The sequence below is a fragment of the Protomyctophum bolini genome, assembly GCF_963924005.1.
Source record: "Protomyctophum bolini genome assembly, chromosome: 8".
Taxonomy (NCBI): Eukaryota; Metazoa; Chordata; class Actinopteri; order Myctophiformes; family Myctophidae; genus Protomyctophum; species Protomyctophum bolini.
Window position 1 is genome coordinate 8,717,080 of NC_137869.1, and position 16,627 is coordinate 8,733,706.

The window sequence follows — 16,627 nt, forward strand, 5'->3', positions numbered from 1 at the left end:
CCACAATACCCACATGATTCATGTATGTGTTGGCCAGGGGCATGGCCACAATACCCACATGCTGAAACTTCTTTCTGGGGTTCATACTGGTCACACGGGCACTCCAGGCACCTGTCTTTCATATTTATCAATTATATTAAGCAATATCACACGAGAGGGTGTGTGTTACAATCATTAATAGCACGCCTGCATTGCTGCAGGAATGAGCCGATAGGTGAGTTCCATAATATATATATACGGAATAAGCAGCGCAAAAGTGACACGTCAGCAAACTTGTCTGATGGTGGACAGACCAAAAACATCAACATTATTTATTTTGTAGATATACGTACAGTAGGTAATACAAGTGATTTTCTTTTTACCTGAAAGAGTGTTGTTGTCCCACAACTTCGGCATCAAGTGATGCCAAAGTTGACCCATCAGCCTCCTCCGGTCTTAGAAGTAGTTCCTCCTGTTCCTCTTTGATCTGCGGAGGCTCTGGTTGGTCCCGGACCAGACTGGGACTCCTCTCCTGCTGTTCAGGGGGATCCTCTTTACACACGGGTAGGAGTAGGAGGTCTAGAAGGAGGGAAGAGGAGCTAATGTCAACAGAGAGCAAATAAAATGGTAATTAATAAGAACACTTTGGTGATGTCGCTTGGCGTGCGCCCTGCGTCTCGGATGCATATAAATACAAAAGGACACACTAACGGTTGAATAATGAGGGTAATAGTTTCTGGTTCATTCATGCTTCATATATATTATATATACTACATTTCTTTCCTTCGACGCTGTGTCCAGCAGAACCCAAAGAGATGGCTGTGCAACCAAAAATAAATAACGTGTGTTGACAAAATAAATTGCATACATTGTTTTATAGCGCTTTTCCAAGTGCTCAAAGCACTTTACAGTGGTTCATACATTGAGGTGCATCGGCGAACAGTCGACACCAGTGTCCTCACTTCCCACATTCACAAACCAATGGTGGCGAGCAGCTCACACCGACCAACTCATTGGAGGCATTGAGGCAAAGAAGGGTTCAGTGTCTTGCCCAAGCCCAAGCCCAATCCGAGATTCGAACCGCCGGTCTACCTGCACTAGGAGCCACAGCCGCCCTTACATACATGCATTGCCTGCAGTGCCCTGCACCCTGTTATCAAAATATTTTGAAATAAAATATCTATTAATTTCTTTATGTAGGAAACCATAAAAATTGGTCCACGATCCAAACAGTAGTATTGTGTATAATTTATAATAGCAACCTATCACGTGTAACATGAAACATCAAGCATGTTTTGATAAGCAGTAATAAAGAAGTGTTGTGTTTTTTTTGTATCTGAGAAAGTGTTGCCCCTTTGCCTTCCTGTCTAGTAATGTCAACTAGGGGTGGGTTGAATTAATACCATATCGATATGGCAGGAAATGCTGTGTGACGTTAGCCTGACACTCAGCCTGAATTTTCATTCATAAATCGCCTGAACATAATTTTTTAATGTGGCTAGCGATTCAGGGGCTGGAGCCAGGCTAGTGTGACGTGGCTTTAACATCAGCATCTGTTTCCGCACGACAGTTATAATATGATACATTATGATTCAATATTTTTGCATTTATCCATCAAAACGTAATTAATTTTTATTTGTATTTTTGTCCTTGCTTTTTGTTTAAATGTTTTTGAAATTGATTTGGAAACGTTACAATCTTCTGATAATATATTTGTCGATACATCTGCAATCAGTCATGGTCATCGTGATATAATACGTATCGATAATACGTATCGATAAAGTCCTATTGTCAACGCTGACCCGTCATCATCATACCCAGTCCTATTGTCAACGCTGACCCGTCATCATCATACCCAGTCCTATTGTCAACGCTGACCCGTCATCATCATCATACCCAGTCCTATTGTCAACGCTGACCCGTCATCATCATACCCAGTCCTATTGTCAACGCTGACCCGTCATCATCATACCCAGTCCTATTGTCAACGCTGACCCGTCATCATCATACCCAGTCCTATTGTCAACGCTGACCCGTCATCATCATACCCAGTCCTATTGTCAACGCTGACCCGTCATCATCATACCCAGTCCTATTGTCAACGCTGACCCGTCATCATCATACCCAGTCCTATTGTCAACGCTGACCCGTCATCATCATCATACCCAGTCCTATTGTCAACGCTGACCCGTCATCATCATACCCAGTCCTATTGTCAACGCTGACCCGTCATCATCATACCCAGTCCTATTGTCAACGCTGACCCGTCATCATCATACCCAGTCCTATTGTCAACGCTGACCCGTCATCATCATCATACCCAGTCCTATTGTCAACGCTGACCCGTCATCATCATACCCAGTCCTATTGTCAACGCTGACCCGTCATCATCATACCCAGTCCTATTGTCAACGCTGACCCGTCATCATCATACCCAGTCCTATTGTCAACGCTGACCTGTCATCATCATACCCAGTCCTATTGTCAACGCTGACCCGTCATCATCATCGGCTTCTCTTGGCGTTTGAAGAAGGTCGTCCTGCTCTTCCTTAATCTGTGGACACTCAGCTTCCTCCCGGACCACCAGACCACTGGGGTTCCTCTCCTGCTGCTCAGGGGAACACTCTGTAGATAAGAAGAGGATGAGAATATGCAGCAAACGTTAGCCAAGAGCAAACATATGGCGGTCACGATTATGACATTTTATTTTACTTGCCGATTAATTGTCACTCAAATAATTTGAACGATTGAATTGTGTTTCTGTCGTTGGACATTATGAATAAAAAATCATTTCTGCTGGGCTTTGTAAAAAAAAAAAAAAAGTGCACAGGGCAGCTATGGCAAACAGCACATATTGAAGTACTTTATATATTAATAGTTGAAATAGCCGATCTACAAGCTCAAAGTGCATCGCAATGTGCTTGTAGATCTGCCATTTCCACTATTCTTTAATCGATGTCAGAATCAGAATCGTCTTCATATTGCCTGTCCACGTCACGTCTTTGTGACCCCCCCCCCCTCCATGTTCAGTGGCACTTACTGTAATAGTAGGAGAACAGGACAAACATGAAATAAATCTTAGAGGAGTGTCTCCAAATAGACCCCTTCCCTGCTTTACACTTGACATTGACTGTAATGACATGGGGGTCCATGAAATTAAAGTTTGATTTGTTAAGCTATACGAGTCCACCCCAACCTGTTCGGTGTAATTTGATGTCAGGTTTTAAAACCACATCCAGGATTCTCTGTTGCTGCTCAATCTGTTTGGAGCTGAAAGCTTGAGCATCATATTCTGTTATGATTCTTTCAACCACCACAAAGATCTCTTCGGCGGCTGCGCAGAGCCGCTCGTTGACGAAGGACCTCAGTGTTTGCAAATCAAAAGCCATGATTTGCGGGATTAACTTAAATATGAAAACAATCGGAACAGGTGCTTTCAGTGCTTGACAGACTGAGCCCATTAGCTCTCTGTGTGTGTCTGATAGCATAGAGCTATAACAACAACAACAACAATGCAATGGAGTTCCGGGTCATAGTGAACGTGCTGCCACCTGCAGGTGGCTCCTTTTCATTACAGACTCAATAAGCACAGATGAGATGCCTTGTTTCTGTTCTGTTACATTTATTTGTGTTTGGTAAATGGTGCATTTATAATATATAGCGCCTTTATCCAAGGCGCTTTACATAGATTGTGCATTACATTCACCCATTCACACACACACACACACACACACACACACACACACACACACACACCAATGGCGGCGGAAACCATGCAAGGCACCAACCTGCACATCAGGAGTTCAGTGTCTTGCTCAAGGAGTCACGTTCGACACTAACTCTGGGGGAGCCCGGGTTCGAACTGGCAACCTTGCATGCAGTTACCACCCTGAGCCTGTGTGTGTGTGTGTGTGTGTGTGTGTGTGTGTGTGTGTGTGTGTGTGTGTGTGTGTGTGTGTGTGTGCGTGTGCGTGCGTGTACACGTGTGTACGCATACGTGTGTGTGTGTGTGTGTGTGTGTGTGAGAGAGAGAGAATGACAATTTGTTTGTGTTTGTGATTATGGTATATCTTTTCAAATCTATTGCCCGATTTATAGGCTACTTGGTTGCGTGAGTCGTCTCTCGCGCTCAAACTAGCCGATATACAACGAGCTCATATGAGGTGGCGTGTGCGTTTAGACATCGTCGCTGCTGTCGGGCAGAAACCTCCTATCTCCTTATATTCTACGTTTTAGTTAAGTTAAAGTTAATTTAAACGTAACTTTAGCTTGTAAATCACGCCCTATGTGATCACACCACAGCATCAGCATCACACAAAAGTGTAGCAAGGGCGAAATCCAAATGAAGACCGAAAGATCACAAGGGCGGTCGCCAGATCGTAAGGGCGGTCGCCAGATCGTAAGGGCGGTCGCCAGATCGCAAGGGCGGTCGCCAGATCGGGGGGAAAAAATACTTTTAGTTACTCAAAATCTCATAGACAAGATTCTTCCTTCCGGTGAGAAAAAAAAATCCCTTTCTGGACAAAAAGTGCATTGTATACGTGTGGTGGGGCGCTCAGAGTGCGTCCACTAAAGAAAGTAGGCTTTCTAATAACACAAGCAGCCTTTGTGGTGAGTAGGTAAAACGTTCTTTATATTTCCTCCCGTAACAGAGTAGAGGGTGGTCTGCATTTCATGCGAGCACAGGAAGAGAAGCATGGCTAGAGCTATGGACCAGAGCTCACATGTGTGTATATACTATATATATAGGCCTATAGGGCACAGGTTTCCCCGTGACAAAGCCTGTGACTCACTAATAAGACCTACATGGCTCTATCTATGACGTCCATGGGGTCAGTGAGGTCAGTACTTCTACTAGTTCTACTGGCAGGATCTAAGATTCTGAATGCACGAAGAAAAGGAGACAAACATGTATTTCAGGTGATGTGTTTCAACTAACCAGTGAATCTGTGATTGCCAGGACTGTGATGCGAAAGATGCACAATTTGTGTTGTGCACCGAAAGGTGAGTGGAGGGGGTCACATGAGCTAGAACCGGCCCTGGTCATAGGCCACAATAGTTTATTTTACCATGCATGCTGCTTATTCAAATATTCGCAATGCAGGCACAGAGCCAACCGCAAGTCAACTAAGTATTAATCTAAGTATAGAGGGTTTAAATGGTTCAAGAAGATATAGCAGTACATGATTGTCAAACCAACGAGCAGGAAAAGCAGAGAAAGCCTCAAATTCAAGTGTCGAGGCGTCCCAGGGACGGCCACAGAACGTCGTCTACCGATGTTGAAGGAAGTCCCGATGAACGGAAAAATACCGATCCCCACCGACATCTGGATTCCGTCGTCATGGAAGCCCTGAAATCTCCCCCGGTGCTCCGGCTGGAGTCTCTCTCCTTGCGGCCGCGGAGGTACTCCCTGTCTGGGGTCCTCCTGGGCCGTGCTCCCCCCCCGTCCATACAGAGGTATGACTCTGTCTCTGGTGACGGCGGCGTCGCACACCGGACAGGTCTGTCTGTCGGGTCTGGTCTCCAGCCACTGGTGCAGGCAGGGCCAACAGAACAGGTGTCCACAGAAGGTGATCACCGCGTCCCGGGAGGCATCCAGGCATATGTTGCATTCGAAGGTGCCGTTGTTGTGATCGGCGTCTCCACCGCCCGCAGAGTTGGCGGTGCCGGCGGAGCCTGCGGCGGGGTTTGGGCTCTCGGCATTCGCCGAGCCAGAGGCCGGAGAGATGTTCTCCATTTCGATCCACGAGCAAATGGGTCGGTCGGTCAATGAATACAGCGGGCAGCCAATCCTCAAAGTGTGCGTTTACATTTCTGATTGGATTAGGGGTTAATTGTTTTTAACCTATTATGCCCTTTATATTGTTAATTGTGATGTCATCACTGTTGTTAATTGTGATGTCATTGTCACTGAGCTTGACCAATCCACAAAGCTGATGTGTTGGCTGGGCCAAACAGGGGAGCCTTTCCCCTAATAATGATGTGTTGGCTGGGCCAAACAGGGGAGCCTTTCCCCTAATAATGATGTGTTGGCTGGGCCAAACAGGGGAGCCTTTCCCCTAATAATGTCTTGCTTGTATACAATGTGTGTCTAACTGATTGATTGATTGTATACTTTTATGAAGCTGTGCTCCAAACCATGTGATCATGGTCGTGAGTTAAATAAATGATGATGATGAATGATGACAAAATGCTATGACTTTTAACAACAAATTACTCGGAGCAGTGAGTGGACCTTTTCCGGGCACGGGAGTTTCTCAGGGGTAGAAACTCATTGCACACATCCAGAATCGATTGATTACTTAACTGCTTACTGCTAATGATTACCAAAAGAAAAAGACAAACAAACCTTTACTGGAATAGTCCAAAAGGGGGTCAATTTGATTTGGCTGGTTTACAGCCTGATTTGCTCGTGAATTTGTTTTGTCAACGCAAGTTGAGCACATTGTGAATTGAATCAAAATATCCTTTATCAAAATATTTACAATTAGGGGTTCAGTGTCTTGCTCAAGGACTCTTTGATGCTAACTCTGGGGGAGCCCGGGTTCAAACTGGCAACCTTGCAGTTACCATCCAGCCACTAGCTCTACCCGTGAGCCACCACCACCCAAACAATCAGCTCCATCGGCCAATCCAAACATGACTTCATCATATGGGACACAAGGCAGTGGTGTAATGTTTAATCTCTGGTGGAGGGAATAGGACAGATTTGGGTAAATGTTCTCACAGTAAATGTTCTCACAGTTTAAAGTTTTAACGTGCAAAAATGCAAAGCTGTCTCTTTTTCATATGGGCACACACTAGTCTGAACTTAGTGAGAGCTGAAGGTAAGACCTGTGCTGAGGGTGTTTTCCTTTTTATTACGGTATTTAGTATCCTATTATAACAAGAATGTTGTCTTTGTGGGATTCTCCAAATTACTGCTTGGACAATGGCTGGTTCTAAATGTGAATGTTAGCTATTATCAATTCTACTATGTTGAAAAAATAGATTTCTGCAGATTAGATTAGATGTCCTTTATTATCCACAAGGGAAAATCCTTTTCCTTGGGTCAATGCAATACTTTCAAGACGAGACAATAGCCTACATAAATATACACAATTAAAACACAGATAAATAGTAGTTGAATTATAAATACTCCCGGTGTGTGTGTGTGTGTGTGTGTGTGTGTGTGTGTGTGTGTGTGTGTGTGTGTGTGTGTGTGTGTGTGTGTGTGTGTGTGTGTGTTTGTGTGTGTTTGTGTGTCTGTGTGTGTGTGTGTGTGTGTGTGTGTGTGTGTGTGTGTGTGTGTGTGTGTGTGTGTTTGTGTGTCTGTGTGTGTGTGTGTGCGTGTGTGTGTGTGTGTGTGTGTGTGTGTGTGTGTGTGTGTGTGTGTGTGTGTGTGTGTGTGTGTGTGTTTGTGTGTCTGTGTGTGTGTGTGCGTGTGTGTGCTTCATCAGAGGTCAAATGCACAGCACCAGTTATTGAAAATGGAAGAGTGCTTGACAATATCGGCGAGTATAATGAAGATCAAACCCTGAGGACTATCTGTGATAGAAAGTTCAAACATTCTTGGCCGGGCCCGATACCTTCCAAATGCACACGAGTCGGTACCAGAACTTATTGGGTTCCTACACCCTCGTGTGACCGTGAGTATCTTATTGAGAATGAGTAACTTAGTGAGTACGTCTTTCAGTTATACCTCGTTAAATTGTTGAAGTATGACAAATAATTATGTTCATCATGGTCCTATTTATTTATTTGGAACTAAACAAAAGTTTTAAAATGCATTTGATTTCCCAACCATTTCAGCTGTGACATGTACACTGTCACATACAGTCCCAGGAGCCCGTTATGAACCTGATGCCAGGCGTGTATTCTCACCTGATGATACAGTAACAGTAATATGTGACAGTGGTTACTTTATTGGTAGCCACCGTGAAGACACTAAAGTGATTACCTGCCTAGATCATGGAGAATGGGAAATATCACCTGTATGTGAAGGTAGGCTACAGTACTGAATGACTACATATGTGCTACACAAGGAGCAAACTGATTGTTGTATCATACTAGTTATATTTTCTATCTATAAGTTTTGGATTACTATTAATATTATAACCTTGGTTTACTCCAAACTATTCCCACTAACATGTCATTCTCTTTCTTATCAAGAAACAACATGTAACAATCCGCGTCTTGAAACTGGCGTGGCTTTGACTAATGATTGGTATGGACAAAAGAGGACGTTGGGTGACACTGTATTTTATACATGTAGCACAGGCTACAAAGCCACGGATGTCAGAAAGACTGCCACGTGCACAACGGATGGGTGGACACCAAAACCACTGTGTGAAGGTGAAGGTATTGTGATGGTGACACAATCTGTGTGTGAGCTGCCATACAAATATCCAGTTAGTGTGCAGACCTCTTCTTGATATCATTTATTTTCTTATAGAAATTAAATGTAAGAAACCTGATATTCCAAACGCTGAGATTGAGAATCCACGGACGATGGAATACGGGTTCCAGGAAAGGCTCAGGTATCGCTGTGTGTTTGGTGGGGTCACTGCAAGATGGAGTCAAGCTTCGTGTGAAAGAAATGGTTGGAGTGGCTTTCAGAGATGTGCAGGTACCGGTAGGGTTTATGGCATACATGATCTTACTATATTGGGCCCTGTTCACAGTCAAATTGGCTGTAAATAAACGAATGAATATGTTGTGGTTCTGTATTCATCTTTTGAGTGTAATACAAATTGTCCTTTATCGGATGCTGTTGATCTCCATCAACATCAACACTGCAGGTGCTCTTTGGATGATTCAGGGCCGTTTATTTTAAATAGTGTACTTCTGCTATTTATTTGTCTCACCTTGAATTCCCCTAGCTATCAGAACTTGTAAACCTGAAGTTGAAAATGGATTTGGATTCTTTTCTGATGGAAATGTAAAACTGTTCTACACCTGCAAAGCAAACTATAAGCGTTTCTCCAAAGGCTGGTGGGGTAACGCGACATGCAATCACGGTGCGTGGAATGAAACTCCACGATGTATTGGTAAGGGACTTTCATATTTTAAGTCCATGTAATAAAACAGCATATAAATTCAATCAACGAAAGCTGATTTCTGTTTTGTGGCATGGCTAGTGGGGCTGTGGGCCTGTGATCGCACTGAAACCTTGTCCAATTTTGGAGTCATATACAGTAGGTCATAGACATGCTACTGATATGATAGTCATAGATGACTGATGTTACACAGCCTGGCCCAGTCTGAGATCCACAATTCAACTACACCATTCCTGTGTGTATCCCGAGATCCACATAACTCTATGTTTGAGGGGCGCTGCCGCGCTAGCCCCTCCTATATACAGCTTTGAGGGGCGCTGCCGCGCTAGCCCCTCCTATATACAGCTTTCCGTCCCGTCACGTTTCACATTTGCCATTGATGAAAGGAGAATTTATGTCATATGTGCCTGAAATATGACGTATATTCGTGGCAACAAAAAATGAAATGCCATTGACAATGAAAGGAACATTTACATCATATGTAGACGAGCAAATTGGCTAATCAATCACATAACAACAATCCATAATAGTTTCAAACTATTTAGTTTTAATTATATTTGTTAATTGAGCTTTTTTCACCATGATATGACAACTTAATCTTTTATGTATGTATACATTTTCTAGGTAAGAATAAATGTGGTGAAATACCTCAGATTCCTCATGCAGAAATACAGAAACCTGAAAATGATGACTACACAGAAGGCCAACTCATTACATTTGTTTGTGAAGAGGGATACGAGTCAAACAACAGCATAAGTGAAATAACTTGTAAGAATGGAGAATGGGACTTGAACGAGTACACAATCTGTAAACGTAAGACATCCCCATTCAAATTTAACATTTCTAATAATATTTTAAATTACGCTGTTGTGTAAGTGTGATCTTAAATGAGTTTTCATCTCTTGCAGCCATTGAAAAACATTGCGGGCCACCACCAGAGGTTAAAGATGCAATTGCCATGTATGATTATCAGAAGGAAAACTTTTCTGAAATGGAGGTACAATATAAATGCCGTCATGAATATAAAATGGAAGGGGAGGACAAGATTAAATGCAAAAATGGTTATTGGGAGCAAAAGGACCATAATTGTATACGTGAGTACTGGCTATTTCAAACAGCATTACATTTTAGGCTTCTTATAGCTAATGATGATCATTTTTAAACATCCTGCTACTGGTGTGTGTGTCATGATGAATATCTAGAAACAGGCCCATGACTTTTCACAGACCATTGCGTAAGAGCACAAAACTCTGTCCAACACTTTGGTCTCAAACAAGATATCTTGAAAACTACTGCCTGGGTTGCCATGAAACGGCTGATAAAACTACTGCCTGGGTTGCCATGAAAGGGCTGATAAAACTACTGCCTGGGTTGCCATGAAAGGGCTGATAAAACTACTGCCTGGGTTGCCATGAAAGGGCTGATAAAACTACTGCCTGGGTTGCCATGAAAGGGCTGATAAAACTACTGCCTGGGTTGCCATGAAAGGGCTGATAAAACTACTGCCTGGGTTGCCATGAAAGGGCTGATAAAACTATACTGCTTTTGCATTCTGGCTGCTACCAGACATGCTTTGTGTGCATTGTCTACAGATGGTTAACTGTCCTTCCATATTTGTTTGTGCATTGCAGCTACGAGTTGCACCAGGCCCGACCTGGCTGCAGGTGATGACGTTACTATTCAAGGTCTGCCAGACAACGATGGTCCCATGCCTGTTGGTCACACTCTAACATTCAGCTGTCACACCCTTGGGGAAAAACTGAGTGGAATGTCAGTGCTGACATGTGGTGAGGATGAAGAGTGGGACCATCCAATTCCTTCTTGTGAAGGTATAGTCTTTGGATCAATGCAGTAGTGTAGATTTTGTAATTGCCATTATGTGCCTTAATTATATTACATTAAGTGAAGGAACGATTCACTATATCCACTGGATTTTGCCATGAAATTAGCTAAGCACATTCATGCTCCCAAGAAGATGAACTCAATATACAGTGTGTGTGTGTGTGTGTGTGTGCGTGCGTGCGATTAATCTGTGTCAGTGGTATATCGGCTGTGGCTCAGGAGGTAGAGCAGGTCGTCCAATGACCCCAGGATCGGCGGTTAGAATCCCGGCTCCTCCTGTCCACATTGTGGACACGAAGTGTCCTTGGGCAAGACACTGAACCCCACGTTGCCTCCAATGAATTGGTCGGTGTGAGAATGTGGGAAGGGAGGATGCTGGTGTCGACTGTTCGCCGCTTCACCTCCCAATGTATGAATGAATGAACTATTGTAAAGCGCTTTGAGCACTTGGAAAAGCGCTATAAAAAATGAAATTCATTATAACACTGCCTTCTTGCCAATAAATGCTCCCAGCTAGAAGTAAAAGAATTTGCTGCACAAATAAGTAGATTAATAAGTGTTTGCAAACTGAATTCTCTGGCCTCCCATCAGTTGTCAACTTGTCTCACCTACAGCAATGTCAATAAAATGGTATCTTATTCTGAATTCAACTCCTTTTCATCTGTGTCCAAAAGTCTAAGGAGAAAACCAAAATGAATAGGCAATGTTGAGTCAAGTTTTTCAAGATGTTGGTAATCGGTTGATTGTGCAGTCCGGGTATAGGGAATGAGGCATTACCCCAGGTGAAGGAGTTCAAGTATATCGGGGTCTTACTCTTGTTCACGAGTGAGGGGAGGACGGAGAAGGAGATCAGCCAGAGAATCGGAGCGGCAGGGGCAGTATTGCAGTCGCTGTACCGCACTGTTGTGACGAAAAGAGAGTTGAGCCAGAAGGCAAAGCTCTCTTATACCAAGCAATCTTCGTTCCTATACTCTCACCTATGGTCATGAAGTGTAGGTCATGACCGAAAGAATGAGGTTGCGAATACAAGGGGCTGAAATTAGTTTTCTTCGACGGGTGGCTGGCATCTCCCTTAGAGATAGGGTGAGAAGTTCAGTCACACGAGAGAGACTTGGATTAGAGTCGCTGCTTCTTCACCTGGAAAGGAGCCAGCTTAGATCTTCCGGGCCACTACTGTGTGGTTCATCAATTTCTGATTATGGTTAGTATTGGCCTTAAAAGAGTCTCTTTGACAAACCACCACCAAACACTCTTTTTGATACCTAAAATGGAACCTCTGGCCCCCTCACTTCCTGTACTTTAATAGATGTTCCTATTTAATGGGGAATATCATACGATTTATATTTATTAACTCTAGAAAGCAAGGTATATAGCAAGGTTAATAATATCCTGTGTGGTGATATTGACATGAACCCATATGAACTCTGCAAATGATTTCCAGTGGATCGTTTAGCCGTTTAGTAATAAATAAACATGATCATGCATGGAATACCTCAGTGACTGCAATTCAATTGGAGGGGAAAAAGCTCACTGTAGAATAGATGATTATAGCCATATTTAATTACACTAATTTGTGTCTGATCTGCTGTTTTATTATTTTTGTTTACCAGTACCATTTTAGATCATGTGTTTCACTTTTACTCTGTGTAGAGTTCTCAAATTCTGCACAAACCCGACCAGGCCCGACCCAACCCAACGCTTTAGGGCCGGGTCGGGCCTATAGGGCCTGATCAGTTAGGGCCCAGTTAGGGCCGGGCCTTAATTTTCGGGCCCGATGAGAACTCTAGTCTGAACCCAAAATGCAGAGTCTCAAAACAGTAAGGTTCAAAATAAATGTATTAAAGCACTTGGCAGTTGACAAATAAAGACTTATATCTTCAAGCTCAGGAAAACCAAAAAAATGATAAAATGCCACAACTGCAAAAACTTTACAAGCACAATGCAAGCGCGGAAAACTTAAAGTCCAAAAATCTAACCTTCAGAGAAGCACGAAAACAACGAACCAGGAACACACAGGACAGCTCAGGGAAAAATGACATATGTGTTCTGACAATGAGTCAGGCATGTCAGTGGAGCGATAGACCATGACACCCTCAGCCCAGCCAATCCAATTCCGCTGACTTCATCATGGTTCCAGTAACTCATATAAGGCAGTGTGTGGTCACTTCCACGCTTAATCCCTGCCTTGTGTGGAGGGAATAGAACACATCACTTGTGCAAATCATTTTCCTTCCGTAAATTCAACTGTTTGGATGTTTTCATGTGCAAAAATGCACGTGATAACGCAAAGCTGTCTCCTTTTCATATGGGCGCATACCCTGAATGTAGTGACTGCTGGAGGTAAGACGTAATTTATTTATTTGACTAATTAACATATAACAGCTTTGTCAACTGTAGAAATATGTCAAACTGGCACACAATATGATTTATTTTATTGTCCAGATTGTAAACTTGAAGACTTTATATAACTATATGGCGAGTTTCTACAAGTTTGGAAAACAATATTATGAAGAATGACTTAAACTAAGTTAAAACAGTTAGGTTGTTATTTATTCTGTGGTCTATACCTATTGCTTAAAATGTACTGCATGGAGAGAAAGTTAAAGTTACACCAGCATTTGCATAACCAGGACCGTTATTCAGTTTTGCTCTTTGACCATGTTTAATTAGTATAATTTTGTTTGCAAAGTCTACACCGACAAAGTCCATCCCATTTAATTTAATTTATTTATTATCCTTTTTTAACAGCTTTGTCATCAAACCTGTAGAAATATGCCAAATTGGTACACAATATGATTTTCTCTTTTTATTGTCCAGATTGTAAACTTGAAGAATTTTTAAGTGGTTCCTATTATGACTCAAACTTTGACGTATCTGGTCTGGAGCAGTCCTATGGTCCTGGAACACGGGTCACAGTACCTTGTCATTATGGCTTTGTGGGATTATTCAAATTAGCGTGCACGATTGATGGCTGGTATCATCAAGGTTCTAAATGTGAAGGTAAGTTACCATACCTTTCTACTATTTATGATAATGACTTGATCTAAGTTCAAGCAGTTATTGCAAATAAATTAGCTCTGGTCGTCCATATAGCATTGAGGAGTTCTCCTTCTAACGCTATGGACTATAGCTACAAATAAATAAGCAACTACAACAACAATAATTTATTTAGTTCTCGGAGAACACACTGAGGGCTGGGACCCTCTTTTTCAACGGTGTCGGGATTACAACACATCAATAATGTACAATGTAATAAAATGTATCCTCCATTCATGCCATTAATACAGCATCCGGGATACATGAAATTTCACTTTTTGGATAATCTTTTGGGTTATTTTTATTTATTTATTCTGTGGGCTACCAATTTTACACACAGCATAGAAACCAGCATGCAAATCTGTTAGTAGCAATATGCATAACCAGTACCGTTATTCAGTTTTGCACTTGGTTCATGTTTAATGAGTATTTGTGGGCAAAGTCTACCCCAGTCATCTCTCTTTTGTTTTCAGCCAAATCATGTGGTCACCCTGGCGATGCTGATTTTGCAGAGTTCGGTCTTGTGAAGGGAGATGACTTTGTCTTTGGGGCAGAAGTTCAGTACACGTGCCAAAGAGGGTAGGTTTGATTGATTGAATACTTTGCAAAGAGCACAAGTACAGTCATACACTTTAGTCTATAAAGGATAACCCAAAAAGTCCAGAGGACTTAATTGTTTTTATATTGATGAGGTTACAACTGATTTGCCATATTGCTTGATATGTATCTTTCTGTTTCTACTACTCGTCATTTTACACGACTTTAACCACTAAAGCCCTATTTTATACTTTATGCTTACATCACTGAGGATACGTCCCAGGTGCATCCATACAATGTCTTTTTTTAGTAATACGATGATATTTACAATCTGCACAATAAAAATCTATGTCAGCCCCAGAATTATATGTAATTGGCCACTGACCCCCATCTGAAAATATGTTGTTCCAGGGACCCCCCAGAAGCAAACATTTGAGTTAAAAACATTCTCTCTGAAGGAATAAATATTCAAAGATTTGCGACACATTTTCACAATTTTTCAAAAATAACAGACCTACAAGCTCGTAGCGTGGCACTTGGTGCCGCGCTATGAGCTTGTAGATCTGCTATTTTTCAATAGCTAAAGCATAACATAATGCTTAGAACACCAAAAGGGGTTCCCGCCCAAATTAAAATGGGTTACATTTTCACAGATGATGACATTTAAAATGTCTTTGTGTTCACTTCCAGTTACCAAATGATCAGCAGGATCAGTAGTCGCCGATGTGACGCAACGGGGTGGGATGGTGTCGTGCCAGTCTGTCAGCGTAAGAGCTTAGTATTATGTATTCATCCATTACATCTAAGAGCTTATTATTATGTAATCATCCATTACATCTCCTTACATTACATCTCATTTCTCATCTCTGTCATCCATCCAATTGTAAATTGAACCCGACAGACATGTATTGACGATCCTCCTGATTGATGTGTCCAATGCTTATATTTTACAGCTATTAACTGCTTAAGCTGTGATCGTACAATGGTGTTGCACTGAGAAAATTGCTGATCTGTAAACTCAGATATTATTTTTAAATATATTTTTCCCCTTTCATTTAATTTATCCGTGTCAAGCCAAATAGCCCAGTAAAATCTGAATTTAACGCATTTGATTTCCCAACCATTTCAGCTGTGACATGTACACTGTCACTGACTACAATCCCAGGAACCCGTTATGAACCCGACGATGGCAGGAGTCTATTCTCACCTGATGATACAGTAACAGTAATATGTGACAGTGGTTACTTTATTGGTAGCCACCGTGAAGACACTAAAGTGATTACCTGCTTAGATCATGCAGAATGGGAAATATCACCTGTATGTGAAGGTACAGTACTGAATATTATCACCTGTATGTGAAGGTACAGTACTGAATATTATCACCTGTATGTGAAGGTACAGTACTGAATATTATCACCTGTATGTGAAGGTACAGTACTGAATATTATCACCTGTATGTGAAGGTACAGTACTGAATGACTATGTGCTACACAAGGAGCAAAGTGATATGCTGTTGTTTTATTTTCTATCTATCAGGTTTTGATTACTATTATTGTCTCCACCAGGCCGAAGGCATGGGGAGATAGTATGTTTTGCGTGTGTGTGTGTGTGTGTGTGTGTGTGTGTGTGTGCGTGTGTGTGTGTGTGTGTGCGTGTCCGTCTGTTACCAGCTAATCTACGGCACCTTACACACTATCTCTATAGTCATGTGTTCAGATCTGTCCGATATTTCATATTCCATCCTAATTGGCTAACATTGGCTTTCAAAGTTTGCAGGATTGGCTCGTTTTGAACAAAAAGCCTCAAATAATGAACTCAGCGTATATCTCACCCTCTTCACATTGGCCTGTTATAGCGCCACCAGGAGGCCACAACCTGACCTGCCCTGGTGGAGACCTGTGCCCCGAGGGGCACTTTATCTAGTTATAATCTCGGTTTACTCCAAACTATTCCCACTAACATGTCATTCTCTTTCTCATTCAGAAATAACATGTAACGATCCGCTTCTTGAAACTGGCGTGGATTGGACTAATGATTGGTATGGACGAAAGAGGAAGCTGGACAACACTGTAACTTATAGATGTAGCAGAGGCTACAAAGCCACGGATGTCAGAAAGACTGCCACGTGCAAAAGGGATGGGTGGACACCAAAACCACTGTGTGAAGGTAAGGGATGGGTGGACACCAAAACCACT

At 42.3% G+C, this 16,627-nt stretch overlaps 1 protein-coding gene and 1 long non-coding RNA gene across 2 annotated transcripts; both read right to left on the reverse strand.

The window, feature by feature from the left end:
- Window positions 1-7: 7 nt before the first annotated feature.
- LOC308319958 lies at window positions 8-2,777 on the reverse strand. The gene is made up of 3 exons (XR_013964503.1): window positions 2,452-2,777; window positions 363-558; window positions 8-115 (listed from the first exon to the last, which is right to left on the reverse strand). It is a non-coding gene; the product is annotated as an uncharacterized lncRNA (long non-coding RNA).
- A 2,075-nt stretch (window positions 2,778-4,852) lies between these two features.
- Window positions 4,853-5,716, reverse strand: LOC308319592 (E3 ubiquitin-protein ligase RNF185-like; the record flags this gene model as incomplete). The annotated part of the gene is made up of 2 exons (XM_080769694.1): window positions 4,853-4,860; window positions 5,254-5,716. 2 exons carry the CDS (start codon window positions 5,714-5,716, stop codon window positions 4,853-4,855), a joined length of 471 nt encoding a protein of 156 aa, XP_080625820.1.
- Window positions 5,717-16,627: the final 10,911 nt, after the last annotated feature.